This window comes from Rousettus aegyptiacus, unplaced genomic scaffold (genome assembly GCF_014176215.1).
Source record: "Rousettus aegyptiacus isolate mRouAeg1 unplaced genomic scaffold, mRouAeg1.p scaffold_m13_p_7, whole genome shotgun sequence".
Lineage (NCBI taxonomy): Eukaryota > Metazoa > Chordata > Mammalia > Chiroptera > Pteropodidae > Rousettus > Rousettus aegyptiacus.
Window position 1 is genome coordinate 47591980 of NW_023416310.1, and position 16526 is coordinate 47608505.

The window sequence follows — 16526 nt, forward strand, 5'->3', positions numbered from 1 at the left end:
TAGCCCCCATATCTCCTGAGACCTCCGCCCTGCTCATCTTCTGCCCAGTACCACCAATGATAGGCGCTGGGGACGCGGCTGGTTGCATTCCACCTTGGAGGAGGCTCTGGCTAGTGCAGAACCAGAACGCGGGCATTATGCCAGGTGCCCACGCCAACTTCTCCACCACTTTGTGTAACTGGGACTTTGGCCACATTTCCTAACCTCTTGGCCTCAGTTCTCCCATCTGTAAAATGGGCATGATAACGGTACAAGGCCATAGGGTTGTGAGCATTAAATGAGATCACTCACGTTAAGGGCTTACTTAGCATAAGCTTGCCCCCACAGCGTTCAATAAATGTTTGCATTTACTGCAGTCTTTGGTCTCGCATCTTGGGGCGTGGAGTGGGAAAATGGAATTAGGATTAGTAGATGTCGCGGACCGAGCAGGTATCCTACATGCTCAGAGAAAAGCATGACCAAAATTTGGCGAATCTTCGATAACCAACGCCTCTCTCAAGAGCGCCCTCAGAGGCTCCGCCTCTGGCCCTTCTAGCCGCCCCGACTCTGTGGTAGCGAACCATAGAGCGACGGAAGTGGCCCGTCCTTTTCCTCCGCGGGTCCAACGGTTCAGCGAACCTTCTGGGGATTTCTCTGGCGCAGGGAATTGTGGGGTTGCTGGGCGGCCCAGAAGCGGAGCTCAGAGGAGTAGCGGGCCACTGATTAAGCTTCCAAAATGATGGTGAGTGGTATCTCGCGGATCCGTTGCCATCTGCTCCCTTCTGGCCTGTGGCTGGCGCTGCCTGGTCGGAACTCGCCCGGTAGGGCCTTCCCCTGCCTACTGATTCTGTTCTCGCCCCGATTCCCTATCTATGGGCGACCCCGGCCCGCCGCGGCTTGCCTCGGTCCTGGCACAGAGCAGGGGCCCTTGGCGATGGCTATGTGGGGGACTCGAGGGGATGCTATGGTCGGGCTGGCAGGAGACTACAAGTTCCAGGGTGCTTCGGGGCTGCGAACCCGCGTCGGGGACCCAGTTTTTGGAGCCCCCCACAATCGTGACCTTTTTTAAACGAGTGCGGATTGAGCGTGCATACGTGATCGGCGGCCAGACTTGGAAGCCCTGGCTGCCCTGGGAAATGCAGATATAAAGATTCATACTTCCTAGAATGGGTAGAGCGCAAGGTCTCAACTCTGGTCTCGCTGTACTCAACCCGCGCGTTGCTGCATAAATGGAAAGAGGCCCCTCTGCTCGTACTTTTATTCATTCATTCATTTATTCAGTAAACACATGTTTAATGCCTACTGAATGTACCGTGCCCAGCTGCTTATTGGGGTGCAACTCTTCAGCCAAGAGAATGGGCAGGGCAGATGGCAATACTGCATAAGAGGTGGGAAGATCCGCGCTCAAACTCCAACCCTGTCTGCCCTTCCGGCTTTGACATTAGATCAAGCTTTTCTAATTGGCCACCTAACTCTGGGACTCATGTTTTTAGATTAGTTGGCTTGATGAATCCTGACCTTCCACGCATCCCTTTCCTCCATCTCATAACTCCAGGTACCTTCCATGGGTCCCAAGCCTCCGTGGTATCTCTTGAGTTGCCATGAAACAGGGCTAGGTGTTTGAGGCAAAACCCTCGCTGAGATATTGCTTTGAGTGAACTGTTGCTTTCTGTGCACTTGGCAGTCATTCATTCATTTAGCTTATTAGTCCAATTCAGTTCTCTGGGGTTTTTTCCCTGCTTTCCGCAGCTGTTCATCAAAAGCCTCTGAATCAGCTTGTACCCAAGATAGAACCTGGTTTTAATCTGTACACCCTCTCCCGTTCATACCTTCAGTGTTGTCTTTTTTCACTCTATCTTCAGCATTAACTCTTCCTGAAGCCATTTTTATCTTCTGTGCAGAGGCAGCATAGTAAAACAGCTGAGAGTAAAGGCTCTGGAGAGCCATGCTGAACGCCTAGGTATATAACTCAGCCCTGCCACTTACTAGGTGTGCGACTTTGAGCATGTTATTGAATTTTTTGCCCTCAGTCTGTTTAGAGGGGATTAAGTGAACTAATACATATAAAGTGTCCGGCATGTAGTCAGCGCTAAGCAAATGTTAGCTGTTCTGCTAGGTGGTTGCTTGCTTCCTTTCCTCCCATAATCCGTCCTCCTGCCAAGGCTACCATGAATTTTGGTTGGCATCCACAGAACTGGGGATCAGAACCAGGGTTCTGTCCAGTGATAAAAACCTTCACCAGGAGCTCAAAATGACCATACTTAGATTTTTCCCAAACTGACCCCTCTTCAGTTTCCCAGTTGTACTGACTTTATCTCTTTTTGGATTGTGAAACTTCTATCACCAAGAATCCTCCTTACTGTCATAGAATTGGTCCCTGATATTTTATAAACCTTTTGGTATTAGAAGAGAGGTAAAACAGCCCCCCAGAACCTCAGTCCTGTGACTTCAGTACAGCTCGTGCAGTGTATGTCCTTTCCTTTTGTGTTGAGCACTATAAGCCTTGGCCTATAAATTCCTGTTGTGGTTTTTATAGAACATCATGCTTAATAATGCTTAGTAAAATTTTTAAGGCAGATGATCAGGAAAACCATTAAGCTGAAATTCCCAAGCCTTCCATGATACACTTGGCAGATTACTGAATTCTGCTATTGTTTCTCTACTTGAGTAGAAATGAGTGAGATTGAATAGTAGCTTAGAGACAGAAACTGGGCTTTCCAAAGCAGTGCCTGCCCCTGGGAAACTGGTAGAAGAGAACCTGTTCTGCTTGACCTGGCTTGGCTCAATCTAGCTCTGCTACCTATCTCTACCCAGCTTGCCATTTCTCTAAGGCCTACAATGCATAGGGAACTTAGGGACAATATGGTCAGCTGCTTCCAAGCCCTTCTTGCTTTGTACTTAAGAATTCTCAATGAATGTAGTGTCAGCATACTACCAGTGCTTTTCCAAAACGAAGTCAAGAAGCCAGTTCTTTCTTACATCATCACTTATATCTAGCACTTATGAGTATGTAAATTTAACAGTTGAATTGTCAGCACCAAAAACTGCTGAATATCGCTTCATGTGTGGCCAAATTTAGGCACTCTACAAATTGAGATTACTATGATTCTTACCTTTGGGAAACTCATACTTTAAGAGAGGATGGCAAATATAAAAGTTGTGTGCAAGAGGAAGCAAAGAGAGAGTTAAGGGATCCCTGTTCAGGATGGCCGTTAGCTGATGCTGAGAAAACTTCCTGGAAGAATTGGGGCTCTGAAAAGTTGCTGGCTTGGTGGTAAGAAAGTAGTATTGCTACACAGAAGTGACAGGGTGGCTCTTGTAGATGGGGGTACAAATTTGGAGATGAGAAAAGGACTACAAAAGTGTTGGATAAGTTAACCTGTTAGAGGGGTAGAAGAATCTGTTGAAGATAATAGGAAGGGATTGAGACTCATGTTGGTTGTTAAGACTCTATCCAGGGCAGAGGTGGACCTTAGGAGACCTGAGGCTGCCACAAGGAACGATTTAGCCCGACTGGGAGAAGGTGGGGCCTTTGAGTGAATATGTCTTTCATCTTTCTTTACAGAAGGTACGAGAGACCCAAAAGAATGCTCAGAATATAGAGAAGCTTTTTTTTTTTTTTTGCCTCCAGACTGGGGACACTACCATGAAAAGGAAGGAATTTTTCCTCCAGCCCATGCCTGGCCTCAGATTTAAGGGGTTATTTAATAGGAATTCTTTAAAAAAAAGAAAAAGAAAAAAAAAGCAGCAATATATGATATGTTCATTAGAAAAAAGTTGAAATAAAACAGAAAATGGACAACACAAAGTGCCAAAACTCTCTTTACTCATTAGAGTTTGTTGGGCATTTCTCTAGCTCCTTTTTGTTTATTTACACATTATATCTTGCTTCTTACCTATTTTCTAGGTTTTTTTTTTTTTTATGTAAATCAGACTGTGCCATTCCTCTGTTGCAGGTCTTTTCAGGGTTTCCCTTCTATGTAGAAGTAAAATCTAAACTCCTTAATACTCTCTACAAGCGAGTGTGTTGTCTGGTTCCTTCCTTCCTCTTCAGCCTTATTCCAACCTTTCACTTACTTACTACCCTCCAGTTGCACTGGCCAAAGGAGTTGAACTTGTTGAGGAATTGCCTAGTTAATATGGTGGCATTATCCTTATGGGTGGCTAGACTTTGTGGTGTGTGAATTCCAGACAGCCCTGTGCTTTTCTGTGCCTTCCCTGCTCAGATACGTGAGGTACCCCTAGGGGTGGATGTGGGCAGTAGCTTTCAAACTTTATGTTATACTCCACAGTAGAAAATAAGTTTTAAATCATAGCCTGATAGCACACATATAAGATAAGTTTTGAAATAGTAAATACCCTTAATATGTTGTTTCATACAAACACATGATTAGTCACAGTCACTGGGAAGACTGAGTCTGGTTCATGAGCTCATCTCTGAAGGTACAAGCTTAGGTGCAGGGACAAAGAGCCCTGGTTTGCGAAGATGAGGAATTACTTTCTGTGCTAACAGTTACTGGAGCAAAGGTTTCTCAGTAGGCTCTTTAAGATGAGCAAGTATCCCTGTCTTCCAGAGTTTCTAAAGCAGGTCTGCAAATTAAGCCTCTGCAGGGGTAGTGACTATTGTGGAGGCCATTGCAAAATAGAGAAAAACTTCTTTGGAGTTTCTGATTGGAGATGAGTCATAGAAAGCTCTATGGAGCCAGCGTAAGAAATGGAAACATTGCTATAGGAATTGGACTTGTTGTCATTTTTGAGGCAGAACAAAAGTACTGTTTGTTTCTCTGCCTGACTACTTCTGGACAGTCCAACTAACATCATTGGTAAAACTGCCTGCCTGGGCATCTCCAGGACAACTCTTGAAGCAATTGATACCTCCTATTTTCCATCAGTGCCCCATCTACTTCTCTGGGATTAAGCTGTGATGCAGATAAGTGAATGTTTTGCTGGAGGGTGAATGCTAAGCATGACCTGCTTCTTCCTTCTGTGCTGTGACCTAATTCCTCAACACTGGGAATGGGGTCAGAAGTTGAAAAGGCTGTGCTCATTCAGCTGGGCACTGGAGAACACATTACTGTTTGATTTGTTCTTTACAATCAGCGTTTCTCAAATCATTTTCTAGCACATGTACCACGTATGCTGTGGTCTTAGCAATGTCTGTCAAGGTAGAGTCTAAAGAATGGATGTGGTGGACAGTGAGAGAATGTGGTTTAAAAAAGTCTCTAGATATTTTTGTTATGGGGAAGATGGGAGCATTTTTCCTCACCCTTCTTGAGTTTCATTGTAATAAATGATTATTAAAAGCAGTCAATTACTTTTTCTTTTCTAGCCTACACCAGTTATCCTGTTGAAAGAAGGGACTGATAGTTCCCAAGGCATCCCCCAGCTAGTAAGTAACATCAGTGCCTGCCAGGTCATTGCCGAGGCTGTAAGAACCACCCTGGGCCCCCGTGGCATGGATAAACTCCTTGTGGATGGCCGAGGTAAGTCTGCAGGGTTCCTCAGGACAGGGTGCCGAATAGGAAGCTCCTGGAGAGTGTTTGAGACCAGCAAAGGTTGACATAAGAAATCCCACTGCTTTTCAGATCTCTGAGGGATCGCTTACTTGAAGCAGTTCCATTGTGTACATGGTTCTAAATGCTGGGCCCCGTGGGCATATTTGGGAGAATCTGGGTTTAGGAGCCTGGTGCCTTATGGTTTAGTGTATTAATTGACATGTGAGATGCAAGAGTGTATGTTGAGAATATCTAGGTGATTCTTATTCTCATTTTAAAAATATTTTCTAGCTCCATTTGAGGTGTACAAAGTGTTGATCAAAGAAAATCAGGAGCTCATGATCTTCAGAAGCTTGTGATTTTAGGTGGTCCTTTGTGCTCAGAACTAACTCTATGAAAAGATCAGTTTATTCTTGCCATGATCCCATCTGCCCCATCCCAGCAAAGGCTATGTGGACTCCAAGTCCAGCTAGAGGACAGAATTTAAGAGTCTTTCAATTTTTACTTTGTGCTTATTCCTTTTAAGGCAAAGCTACAATTTCTAATGATGGGGCCACAATTCTGAAACTCCTTGACGTTGTCCATCCTGCAGCAAAGACTTTAGTGGATATCGCCAAATCTCAAGATGCTGAGGTAGGAAAATAAACAGATTGTTTAAACAGAGGTTAAAACACATGCCCGCTTGTTCCTTTGCTCTCCTCTCTTTAAAAGTTTTTTATTTTATATCTAAAATTATAATTTCAAAAGTAATACATGCTTATAAAAATATTTAGATAGAGTTAATTTTTTAAAATTCTACTGTTCCACTGCATGTAGCTGAGGCCCATGTGGTGTCATTCATATGAGTTGCTAGGTAAATAGTTTAACCTCTCATCTGTTAGTCACTTTGTGCTCCTTAAGAAATATTTAATGCTTCTTGCTACTGTGGTTATTTGTGACACATAAGCATTGTGGTACAAGCATGACTGGGACTGTCTTACTCATTTTAGTGACTATTTTATAATAAATAAGTTTTTGGTTAATTTGCATATGTGATTTTATATCCCAAGGAAGTTCGATTGTCCAAATCAGTCCTCTTGGAGAATGGACCTGGCTGGGCAGTTAATTTTTTAGCTCAGTACCATTTGGTAGGATGGATACCTAACTACCATCACCTTCTTCTACTTGTTACAAACACCTTTACTTGCATAAAAAAGCATCACATCCATTTAAATAGTCCCCAAGTTTAAATGAGTAGACTGCCAAGAAATGGATTTGGGGGCCTTTATCCCTGAACATGAGAAAACATGAATTTCCTGTCATCCTCTTCTAGGTCGGTGATGGCACCACCTCAGTAACCCTGTTGGCTGCAGAGTTTCTGAAACAGGTGAAACCCTATGTAGAGGAAGGTTTGCACCCACAGATCATCATCCGAGCTTTCCGCACTGCCACGCAATTGGTATGGGAGTACTGGCTAACTTGGCCTTGTGCCTGGGCACCTTCGTAGTTCTAGGAGAATACCTTTACTGGGGTGTGGAGAGACTTAGAAAAGAGTTCTTGGACATTTTCTGAATTCTCCATAGGAAGTCTCAGTTCTACCATTCAGTAGCTGTTTAAATCTCTTCAAGCTTCAGGTTTCCTGATATACTATGATGTAGGCATATTATAGGCTCTTAGTAAATAAGAGCTATTTTTGGTTTTATTGAATACCTCATAGCACATCCTGACACCTGGCTTTTTTTGACCTTTATTCTGTGACTTGGGGCAAGTCAGTTCCTCTAGGCCTTAATCTCTCCCCTTACTATCTCTGTTTCAGGGTGGCGACATTGAAATTAGACATGTGAGAAGTGAGATACATGTATATAATATATCTAATTAATATACTAAGTGCTAGAAGTCGTAGATGTTTTTCATAAGCCAAAAAGTTTGGCCTAATCTAGTGTCGTAGCTTGTTTCCACTCGTTTGTTTTAGTGCGTTACCTGAAATAGCCAGAGCTAAATCCTGAAAGTATTCTGATGGTTCTTCAGAACTATACCTACTCTACATTTCTAACTTTGGGAGTTTTCTAAACTATAGAGATTTATGTTTTGTTTTGTTTTGTTTTGTTTTTCTGGGCAGCTACAAGACTTAGAAATGTATCAGCTATAGAGTGGGAATGCTTAAGATTTGGGAATAAACAGATTAGGGACTAGGAAGAGAGGTTAGGATCCACTTCTCCAGTTTGTAGCATGAGAGACTGATTCATCTGCTGTTCTTGGCAGGCAGTTAACAAGATCAAAGAGATCGCTGTGACCGTGAAGAAGGAAGATAAAGTGTAAGTTTGTGGTGGGGCGGTGGGGTTTATCAGAACCTTGACTTTCCATGGCCAAATTGGATGCAGAAGCATGTTGCAATCCTTATATGGGCCTGGGGCTGTTTGGCTCTTAATAGACCCTTGGCTGTACCCCAGCTCACACAGCACAAAAGAGGCTGGTAGACTGTAGTTTAAAAGCTGTCACACATGAGGTCTTTGACTACAGTCACCATCTGTCACTGATAATTTGCCCTAAAGATAACAGAAGTTGGTGAGGGCTGAGTTTAGAGGCTAGAACTGAAACCACTTCCACATGGCAGTAGAATCATACAAGAGAGGCTTTCAGGGCCTAATGCATGTCCCACCCTTGTGTCCCAGGGAACAAAGGAAGCTACTGGAGAAGTGTGCTATGACTGCTCTGAGCTCCAAGCTGATCTCCCAGCAGAAAGCTTTCTTTGCTAAGATGGTGGTGGATGCAGTGATAATGCTCGATGATTTGCTACAGCTTAAAATGATTGGAATCAAGAAGGTACAAGGTGGAGCCCTGGAGGTAAGCCTGCAACAGCCTCCCTAGGAGGCTCCTGCTTTCACACTGACCTTTCAGGCAGCTTTCAGGAGAGCACACATTACAGGGGTAGAGAGACTGCATGTTGAACTGGAAGTCAGGCTTGAGCTGTGTTCTCTGTACTGCCATGACAGGCTATGACTATAGACACATGTAACCTCTGTGGACTTATATTTATTTGTCAGCAGAATGAAGATTGAACTGGCTGAGTTTCAGAATCTCTGTCGATATGGGAGGGGATAGGGCCAGCTCTGATAAATTATCTGTGACCCTCTCAATTAATGTAGCAGTATTTTTCAGTCTATTTTCTCCAGGTGACATGTCCAAGTTCTCTTTTCTTTATTCATTTATTTTGAATAAATGATACATAGTTCAAACTGTGTAAAAGGGCCTAAAGGAAAAAATAAATATCCCTATTCCACTCCTGCCCCAAATTCAACCACAATTAAGTGTATATGTATATCCTTTCAGAATGACCTGTGTACCTACAAATACATGTGTAAATATTAATTTCTTAAACACAAATACTTGCTTATAATACATAGTTTTCTGTAACTTGCTTTGTCCATTTAACAACATATTTAGAATTTGATCCATGTCAGCATGTGTGGCTCTTAACTCAGTGCTGTCCAATTAGAACTTTCCGTGTTAGTAATTCTGTTAAATATCTGTACTGTCCTGCAAGGTCGCCACCAGCCATGTGTAACTACTGAGTATTTGAAATGAGGTTAATACTACTGAATTTTTTTAGGCGAGGCAACCCTTGGTTGACCTCATAGATTGCAAGGACCTTGTCAGCTTACATTCCTTTATTTTTCTATTTTTTACATGCATAGCACTTGGTCTTCTTAGGTGGTCTCCCATCCAAATACTAACCAGGCCCGACCCTGCTTAGCTTCCGAGATCAGATGGGATCGGGCTTGTTAAGGGTGGCATGGCCATAGACAGTAGTACTAAATTTTAAGTTTAATTTCTATTTATTTAAATTTCAGTAAGCAACATGTGGCTAGTGGCTTACTGTGTTGCACAGCATAGCAGTAACTCGTTCTTTTTCAGCACAGTGGTTAATGTCTGGAAACATCCTTTGATGGTGGTGCCTCCATGCCGCTGTGGACCTTTTCCAGTCTTAGCCTGTCCTGCTTCTCCCAATACTCTTGCTTGGTGACCTCAGCGTGAAGTGATTTGGATAGGAACTGCTTGACATATTATAGCCTGGCCCTTCCTCTTTTGTTCTTTGACTTTTACCTTTCCAGGTTGCATTCCACAGAGTCCTTCCTCCTCTTCCTCCTGTCATGGCACATATCAGTGGCCTGAAGTCTCTGTATAATAAAACTGTGAGGAATCTGGAGGTCACCTGAGCCATTCCCATCTTTGGCCCCCAGTACCACTCATTCTGTAGCCCATTCTCTACATCCTAGCTGGCTAACTTTTTCTTTACCCACTGCTTTGGTAGCAATATTCCATCTTTTCCTTGGTCTTCCTACTTCTGTAAACCCTTGAAATTAGATTGGCATCCACTAAAGTGGGGATCAGAACTAATAATCTTTTGTAAGAAAGTCAGGGGCTTTAAGCCACATTTGATTTTTTTCCTCAGACTGTCCCAAATTTCTTAATGTATGTACATCCTCACACAAGACCTGACACACAGAACTCAAAGAGTGATGCTAGTAATTATTTATTTATGCTCAGGATTTAACTGAGAACTTACTGATCTATATCTTTAGCCTTCACTTCTCCCCTGAGCCTCTTGCTCCTGTATCTAATTGCTGCTGAACCCATTAGCTTGTCCTCCAAACCTGTAGCATTTTCTGTATTCCTTGAAGTAGTTGGTATCACCACTATTTATTCAGTCACTCAAACCAGAAATCTGCAGTTATCCCTGAAAACCTTTCCAACTCCCTACAACTTGTTAGCGATTGTCTCATTTTTCTTTAATCTGTCTCTTACTTATTCCCAAGACAGTTGTCCTAACAGTGGTAACCCTTCCTCCCGTCTTGAATCCCCTAAATCCATTCTCTCTGTTGCATTGTGAAATTCCCAGTTTATTACCCTGTGTGTAAAGCCTTTTGAGATTCTGCATTGCCTATAGGATAAGAGCCAGATCTTAGCAGAGCCTGTAAAATTCCCCTGAACTGGTCCCTGCCTTCTACTTTGTATTCTAGCAACTGCAAATGCCTTTTCATTCCCTGATTCCACCACATTGCCTCCACCTCTTGGGAACACCTCTTTCTTTTTTTCTGTTTGACTATTTTCTGCTGAGCCATCTTGATTCAGATCAAGCCTCACCCCCTTTAGGAGGCTCTGGATTTGAATGATGCAGAATCTGTTTACTGATAGGTTACAGTATTAGAGATCAGGATTGTAGATTAGCACTGGCAGAGAACATTCAGATCACTGAACTGAATACCCCTTTTTATGGAATGGGAAATGACTTGGTCATTTAGTAAGGAAAAGATCTGAGAGTTAAGCTTAAGTTTCCTAATAGTGCCGAAGACAGTCCCAGGTACAGCATGCTTTCTGTTATGCTTTGCTATTAAATTCAGCCCAGAAGAAGCTCTGTTATGGAACAAGCTGTGGAAGTTCATGTTTTGAGGGATTGAGATGTGGGAGGCCACAATGATAGCTTGGGTACTATGCAGGGAATTTCGAACCTTTGTGACCTTTTTGGCTTCATCTTCTGGGAAGAAGAAGCACCTAACATACAGCACACATGCCAGAATGTGTGTGTGTGTGTGTGCGCGCACGCGCGCGTGTGCGTGTGTGTAGGCGTGTGCAGTAGGAAAAGATTAGGGGGTTGGGAGTTGGGATCGAAGGGGACGGTAAAAGACAGCCTGTGCCTTATTCATAAATGCCTACCTCCTTTCCTGGCACTGTAGGTAAACACAGCGTTATCCTGCTTCGGAGGCCATCTTAGAAGACAGCCAAAATAAGCCTTTACCATGCTTATTATTAGCCTCTGCACCTGAGTAATTTTCCTTATACTGAAGTGACAGCCAAAATATGTTTTGTATTTTTCCCAACTTTTATGATAATGGAAAAGTTTTAACAGTAAAATTAAAGCATGGTTAACTCTTTCAGATTCACAGGAATAGACACACATTATAAGTCCAGCATACCACCAGCTTGATTTCAATTCATGCCAGTACTGAACTATTGTTTTTTTTTTTTGTTTTTTTTTTTTTAAACAGGAGTCCCAGCTGGTAGCTGGTGTTGCATTCAAGAAGACTTTCTCTTACGCTGGGTTTGAAATGCAACCCAAAAAATACCATAATCCAAAGATTGCCCTTTTAAATGTTGAGCTTGAACTGAAAGCTGAGAAAGATAATGCTGAAATCAGAGTCCACACAGTTGAGGTAGGCCCCACAAGCTGGATATGGCATGGAAATGGGCAGCTTTCTGGGCCAAAGCCTTGCGTCTTGTGGCTGTCTTGGATCCAGCTCTGTTCTTTAGGCTTCTGAGGGTCCCTTTCCCTTTCTATGCCCCTAAATATTGATGTCTAAATACTGGGCCCACTTCTTTTACTCACTATACTCTCTGAGTGACCTAGACCTGAGGAGATTTGAATAGGGCAGACCTGCTAAAATAGTATCCTCTGGTCCCAAACAAGGGCCGGCAGGGGCTCCCTAGCTATATAGTCAGCCCAGTATTTTGATTGCTCTGGTTTGAGCAGATGTGGGCTCCTCCTCTTTTAGACTAGGTCCTGTGGTGCAGGGACGGGTGTGCTCCCACTATGGATATTACCAGGGCTGTTTTGAGGTAGCCATGTCACCCAGCTCTCTGCAGGTGCTCTTGGGAAATGTGTCTCCAGGTCAGAATGGCCTTTGGGGGAAGGGGTCTTGTCATTGGGAACTCCATGGGTGCAGTGACTCAGGAGGGTACAACTCATCTAGACTAAACTTTCTCACACCCTGGCAGTGCCATCTCTGGAGTAGCTCCCAGTCCTGGGGTTGTTTTCTGCTTTTATAGTTTTAAGTTTTAGGTGGTTTCTAAGTTATCTCATAGGAGCTTTGTTGACTTGGACTGAGGAGAAGCTATTCGCTTTACCCTTGTTAACTCCCAAATAAATCAGCATATTTTATCTTGGGGGATATATTTTAGCCCACCATATATGCTAACCTCCACTCCAAAGCATCCTCATCTTTTTCTGGGTCTCTTCAGGATTATCAGGCAATTGTTGATGCTGAGTGGAACATTCTCTATGACAAGTTAGAGAGGATCCATCATTCTGGAGCCAAAGTCGTCTTGTCCAAACTCCCTATTGGGGATGTGGCCACCCAGTACTTTGCTGACAGGGACATGTTCTGTGCTGGCCGAGTGCCAGAAGAGGATCTGAAGAGGACAATGATGGTAACTGAACTTTTACTGGCTGCTTCTTGGCCTTTGTGGCCCGGGAGGGGGTTTTTATTTACCTCTGGTGGACAGGGGTGCGCCGTTAGATTGGCATGTGAATCCAGGCCTGTCCTTTTAACTCTTTTTGTCATGAAGCAGTCTGGTCCCAAGGTGCATGTGCTCAGGTACAAAAGTTAGTCTAATGAAAGCAAGTCAGGGAATCTGATTTGTGAGGGAACCTAGCAGTAATGCTATAAGTAGTTGGATAAATTCAAGTATTGATGCTTCCAGCCAGGTTTCCTTCCAGACACTTTAAGTCTAAAGCACCAATCCTGACTTTAGTCGCTCTGCCCAAAGCATCCTAATTTGAGGGAGGGGTGTTGGGTAAAGCAAAGGGTCCCCATCTCCTTTTAACTAGGCCTGTTTGCCCTTCATATGTCTTAGTTCTATTTTGTTTTCTCCTTTTGGAAGGGGTAAGGGTCACCTAGAGGTCAAGGGCGAGAATGGGTTATCCAGTGCAGAGGGCTCTGGGTTATCATGGAACAGTTCAGCATGGGAACTGGCTTTGTGACTAAGTGGCAGGAAACTTGCTGGTATGGTATGAGCCTTCACTGCTAGATGATCTTGCCTTCTCCTCAGGCCTGCGGAGGCTCCATCCAGACCAGTGTGAATGCTCTGTCAGCGGACGTGCTGGGTCGCTGCCAAGTCTTTGAAGAGACCCAGATTGGAGGCGAAAGGTGAGATGTTGGCCGGGACTACATCTTGGCTGAGTTTACAAAACTTACCTGGCTCTGGCCTCTTGCCATCCTTTGGGTGTGATATATAGCATGTGTTACTCTTTTTTGAGGCCTCACCTTTTGGGGCATAAAGAGTTCAGATATAGAGTGCTTTGGGAGGGAAGATCACCTTGGGTCAGAAGTCTGACTCCACAGTCTTTTATGCCCCATCGTACAGCCCCAGAACTACCTAACGAAATGTGTTTAAGGGTGAGATTGGGGAACCTGAGAAACGGAAAAGTAGCAGCTGAGTGTTAGGAGGATTTGGTGAGGTCAAAACATAGCAGATTGGCAGCAGACAGTTCACATGTATGATCTGGCCCTGGATATAGGTACAATTTCTTCACTGGCTGCCCCAAGGCAAAGACTTGTACCATCATCCTCCGCGGTGGCGCTGAGCAGTTCATGGAGGAGACAGAGCGATCCCTGCATGATGCCATCATGATTGTCAGAAGGGCCATCAAGGTACTGGGCTGGTGGCTTCCTGCCTGCACACCTAGTCTCCATCCTAAGCTGATGAGATCCTAGATTTGCGTGGTGATTCCTTCCCTGGGTGGCATTCAGGCCCTGATTTGCCTCACAAATCATAAATATCCTTAGTCTCTCAAAATAGGTCATGTTGCCTTTAAGGTTAAGACTTGTTCTTGTGTGCAAACTGGATCCAAGGTAATCAGCCATCCCAGGGTTTGTGCCAGTGTCCTCAAGCTATAGGCAACTTTGAAGGTGGTCAGGAACTGTAAACTTCACTGGGTTAAAGTTGGGATATGCTAGACAACGGCCATGTTTAGGCTTCCTGGGGCTTGGGATGGGGGAAGGAATAGGAACCACTCTCTTTCTGGGCTTGGGGACCTGCTGGCTAAGTGGCCCAACTTTTTCATGGCTGGTGCTTGGGCCAGGAGGAACCACTTTTGTTGAGGGCTGGGTCTGGTCTCTGCAGAATGATTCAGTGGTGGCTGGTGGTGGGGCCATTGAGATGGAGCTCTCCAAGTACCTGCGGGATTATTCGAGGACCATTCCAGGAAAACAGCAGTTGCTGATTGGGGCATATGCCAAGGCCTTGGAAATTATCCCACGCCAGCTGTGTGACAATGCTGGCTTTGATGCCACAAACATCCTCAATAAGCTGCGGGCTCGGCATGCGCAGGTGGGTCCTTCCTCTCCTCGGGGTCCAGGGATTGGGCAGGTGGGGCTAGATTCTGAGTGTATGCTGTGCTTAGTCAAACTCTGTGCCCAGCACAGGTGATGGGGCTGAAACTAAACCTGGTACCAGCTAACTGCCTTTTCTGAAGGCAGAGGCAAAGCCACAGTGGCAGGACTGGAGGTTCCAGGGTTCTTAAGTGCTTCTATCAAGGGTACAGTCACTCCTCATAGTGTGATCAGAGGAGCCAGAGGAGCCCTGCGGCCCCTGCCTGGAAGCACACTGACCACGTGCGGTGGATTTCTGGGTGTGGTGGTGAAGCACTCCAGAGCCTTCCTGACACACAGGCCAGCCATGGCTCCGCCTCCTCCAAGTTGTCGGCTCTGAGGTCTTCATTTGTTCATTTGCTTCTTAGCAAATATATATTAAGAGATGTTTTTTAAGTGCTGGACACTGACAGCAGCAGCACTTAGTGAGTGACCTTGCTTCTGACTTGTGTTAGGACTTTAAGCAAGTCACTTTACCTCTATGTCTCAGTTTCCTCATCTGTAAGGTGGGGACTAATGGAAGCAGTGGGATAAGGGGTTGGACAGCGTTTCTCTTGAGAACCATGGTTTGATATATGCAGTCCTCCCCAGGCAGCAGCTTGGAAGAGGGCCAGAGCTCCTGTGTGAGCAGCATCGAGTTTGATGGGGGTGGTTGGTTGGCAGGAGTGGGAAGAGGTGGATTTCCAGGTTGCTGTTGTGATGCCATCTTCTCAGGGAAGTGCCGGAAGCTCAGCGAATCAGGATGCCTAACATTCCGAGTCTTTTGTAAGGAGGGTATACAAAAAGAGATTTGAAAGCAGTTCTGTTACCTCCTCTGTTCTTTTCTTTCAGGGGGGCATGTGGTATGGGGTAGACATCAACAATGAGGACATTGCTGACAACTTCGAGGCCTTTGTATGGGAGCCAGCAATGGTGCGGATCAATGCCCTGACTGCAGCTTCTGAGGCTGCGTGCCTTATTGTGTCTGTAGATGAAACCATCAAGAACCCTCGCTCAACAGTAGACGCACCCCCAGCTGCCGGCCGCGGCCGAGGTCGTGGCCGTCCCCACTGAGGGGCATCCCACCCCTCACACGAGTGGCTGGCAGGCTGGCTGCAGGGTGTGCTCACTCTCTCGTCTTGGTTAATTGGTATTACAAGGGAGGGGTAGTAATTGGCCCACTGTTCTCACTGGAGGTTATTTAAATAAAACTTAAGACTTAGAATTCACTTTGCAAATTATTTGGGGACAGGCATTTTACTCATCAAATATCTTGACTATAGCTTAGGATTTTGACTTTGTATGTACTCAAAAGGTAGAAAAATTATTTTTCTTCCTATTGGGTTGTCTTCAGCAGCCTCTAGTTATTAAGGTAGAGTGTGGTCACTCTGCCAGCGGGGTGCACCACCTAAGTGGCCCCTGTCTAGAAGTAGCTGGGAGATGTGGAGTTGCTTCCTTTTCTTCTGAATTCATCTTATTTAGCCCTGGCCTAGCCATGTACTGTTCCTGGGATTTTTCTGGGTTTAAGTAAATGTGTTACATGATCTTGCCTGACCCTTCCTCCTCCATATTCTTTTGGTGCAGTATTTTGGCCAAATCCTCTAAACTCTAAAACTCTAGTGACCTCTTAGAAGTCCATTGAGGAGGTGGCTGAAGGAGCACCCACCTGTTCTCAGTTCAACCACGGTGGTCATGAAGGTCCCTTTCTCTCCTTGACCAGTGCCAAGTTTGGATTGATCAGCACAGATCAGCTGGAAATCAGCAGGGTCTAACTTCTAACTACCTCCTAGTTTGTACTAATCCTGAGAGCTAGCCTATATATAGCTAGCTGTAATTAGTAATTATTGGTAAATAAGTCACTTTAAGCCACTGAAGCTTCTGCTGCCTAAAACTGAGTTGTTTTTTTTTTTTTTTTAAAGAAAAATCTCTGAGTCCAACCATCCCG

At 44.6% G+C, this 16526-nt stretch overlaps 1 protein-coding gene and 1 pseudogene across 1 annotated transcript; one reads left to right on the forward strand and one right to left on the reverse strand.

Moving 5' to 3' along the window:
- Positions 1-567: 567 nt before the first annotated feature.
- Positions 568-15806, forward strand: CCT7 (chaperonin containing TCP1 subunit 7). Its single transcript, XM_016130644.2, has 12 exons — positions 568-721; positions 5309-5462; positions 6001-6107; positions 6787-6912; positions 7716-7768; positions 8126-8297; positions 11501-11665; positions 12471-12659; positions 13281-13378; positions 13750-13882; positions 14355-14561; positions 15434-15806. Exons 1-12 carry the CDS (start codon positions 716-718, stop codon positions 15653-15655), a joined length of 1632 nt encoding a protein of 543 aa, XP_015986130.1. The 5' UTR covers positions 568-715; the 3' UTR covers positions 15656-15806.
- On the reverse strand, positions 9140-9258 carry LOC118605958 (annotated as a pseudogene).
- Positions 15807-16526: the final 720 nt, after the last annotated feature.

Coding starts and splice junctions, on each gene's coding strand:
- CCT7 (XM_016130644.2), top strand. Junction 12,660..13,280: donor ATCTGAAGAGGACAATGATG/GTAACTGAACTT, acceptor CCTTCTCCTCAG/GCCTGCGGAGGCTCCATCCA. Junction 13,883..14,354: donor TTGTCAGAAGGGCCATCAAG/GTACTGGGCTGG, acceptor TGGTCTCTGCAG/AATGATTCAGTGGTGGCTGG.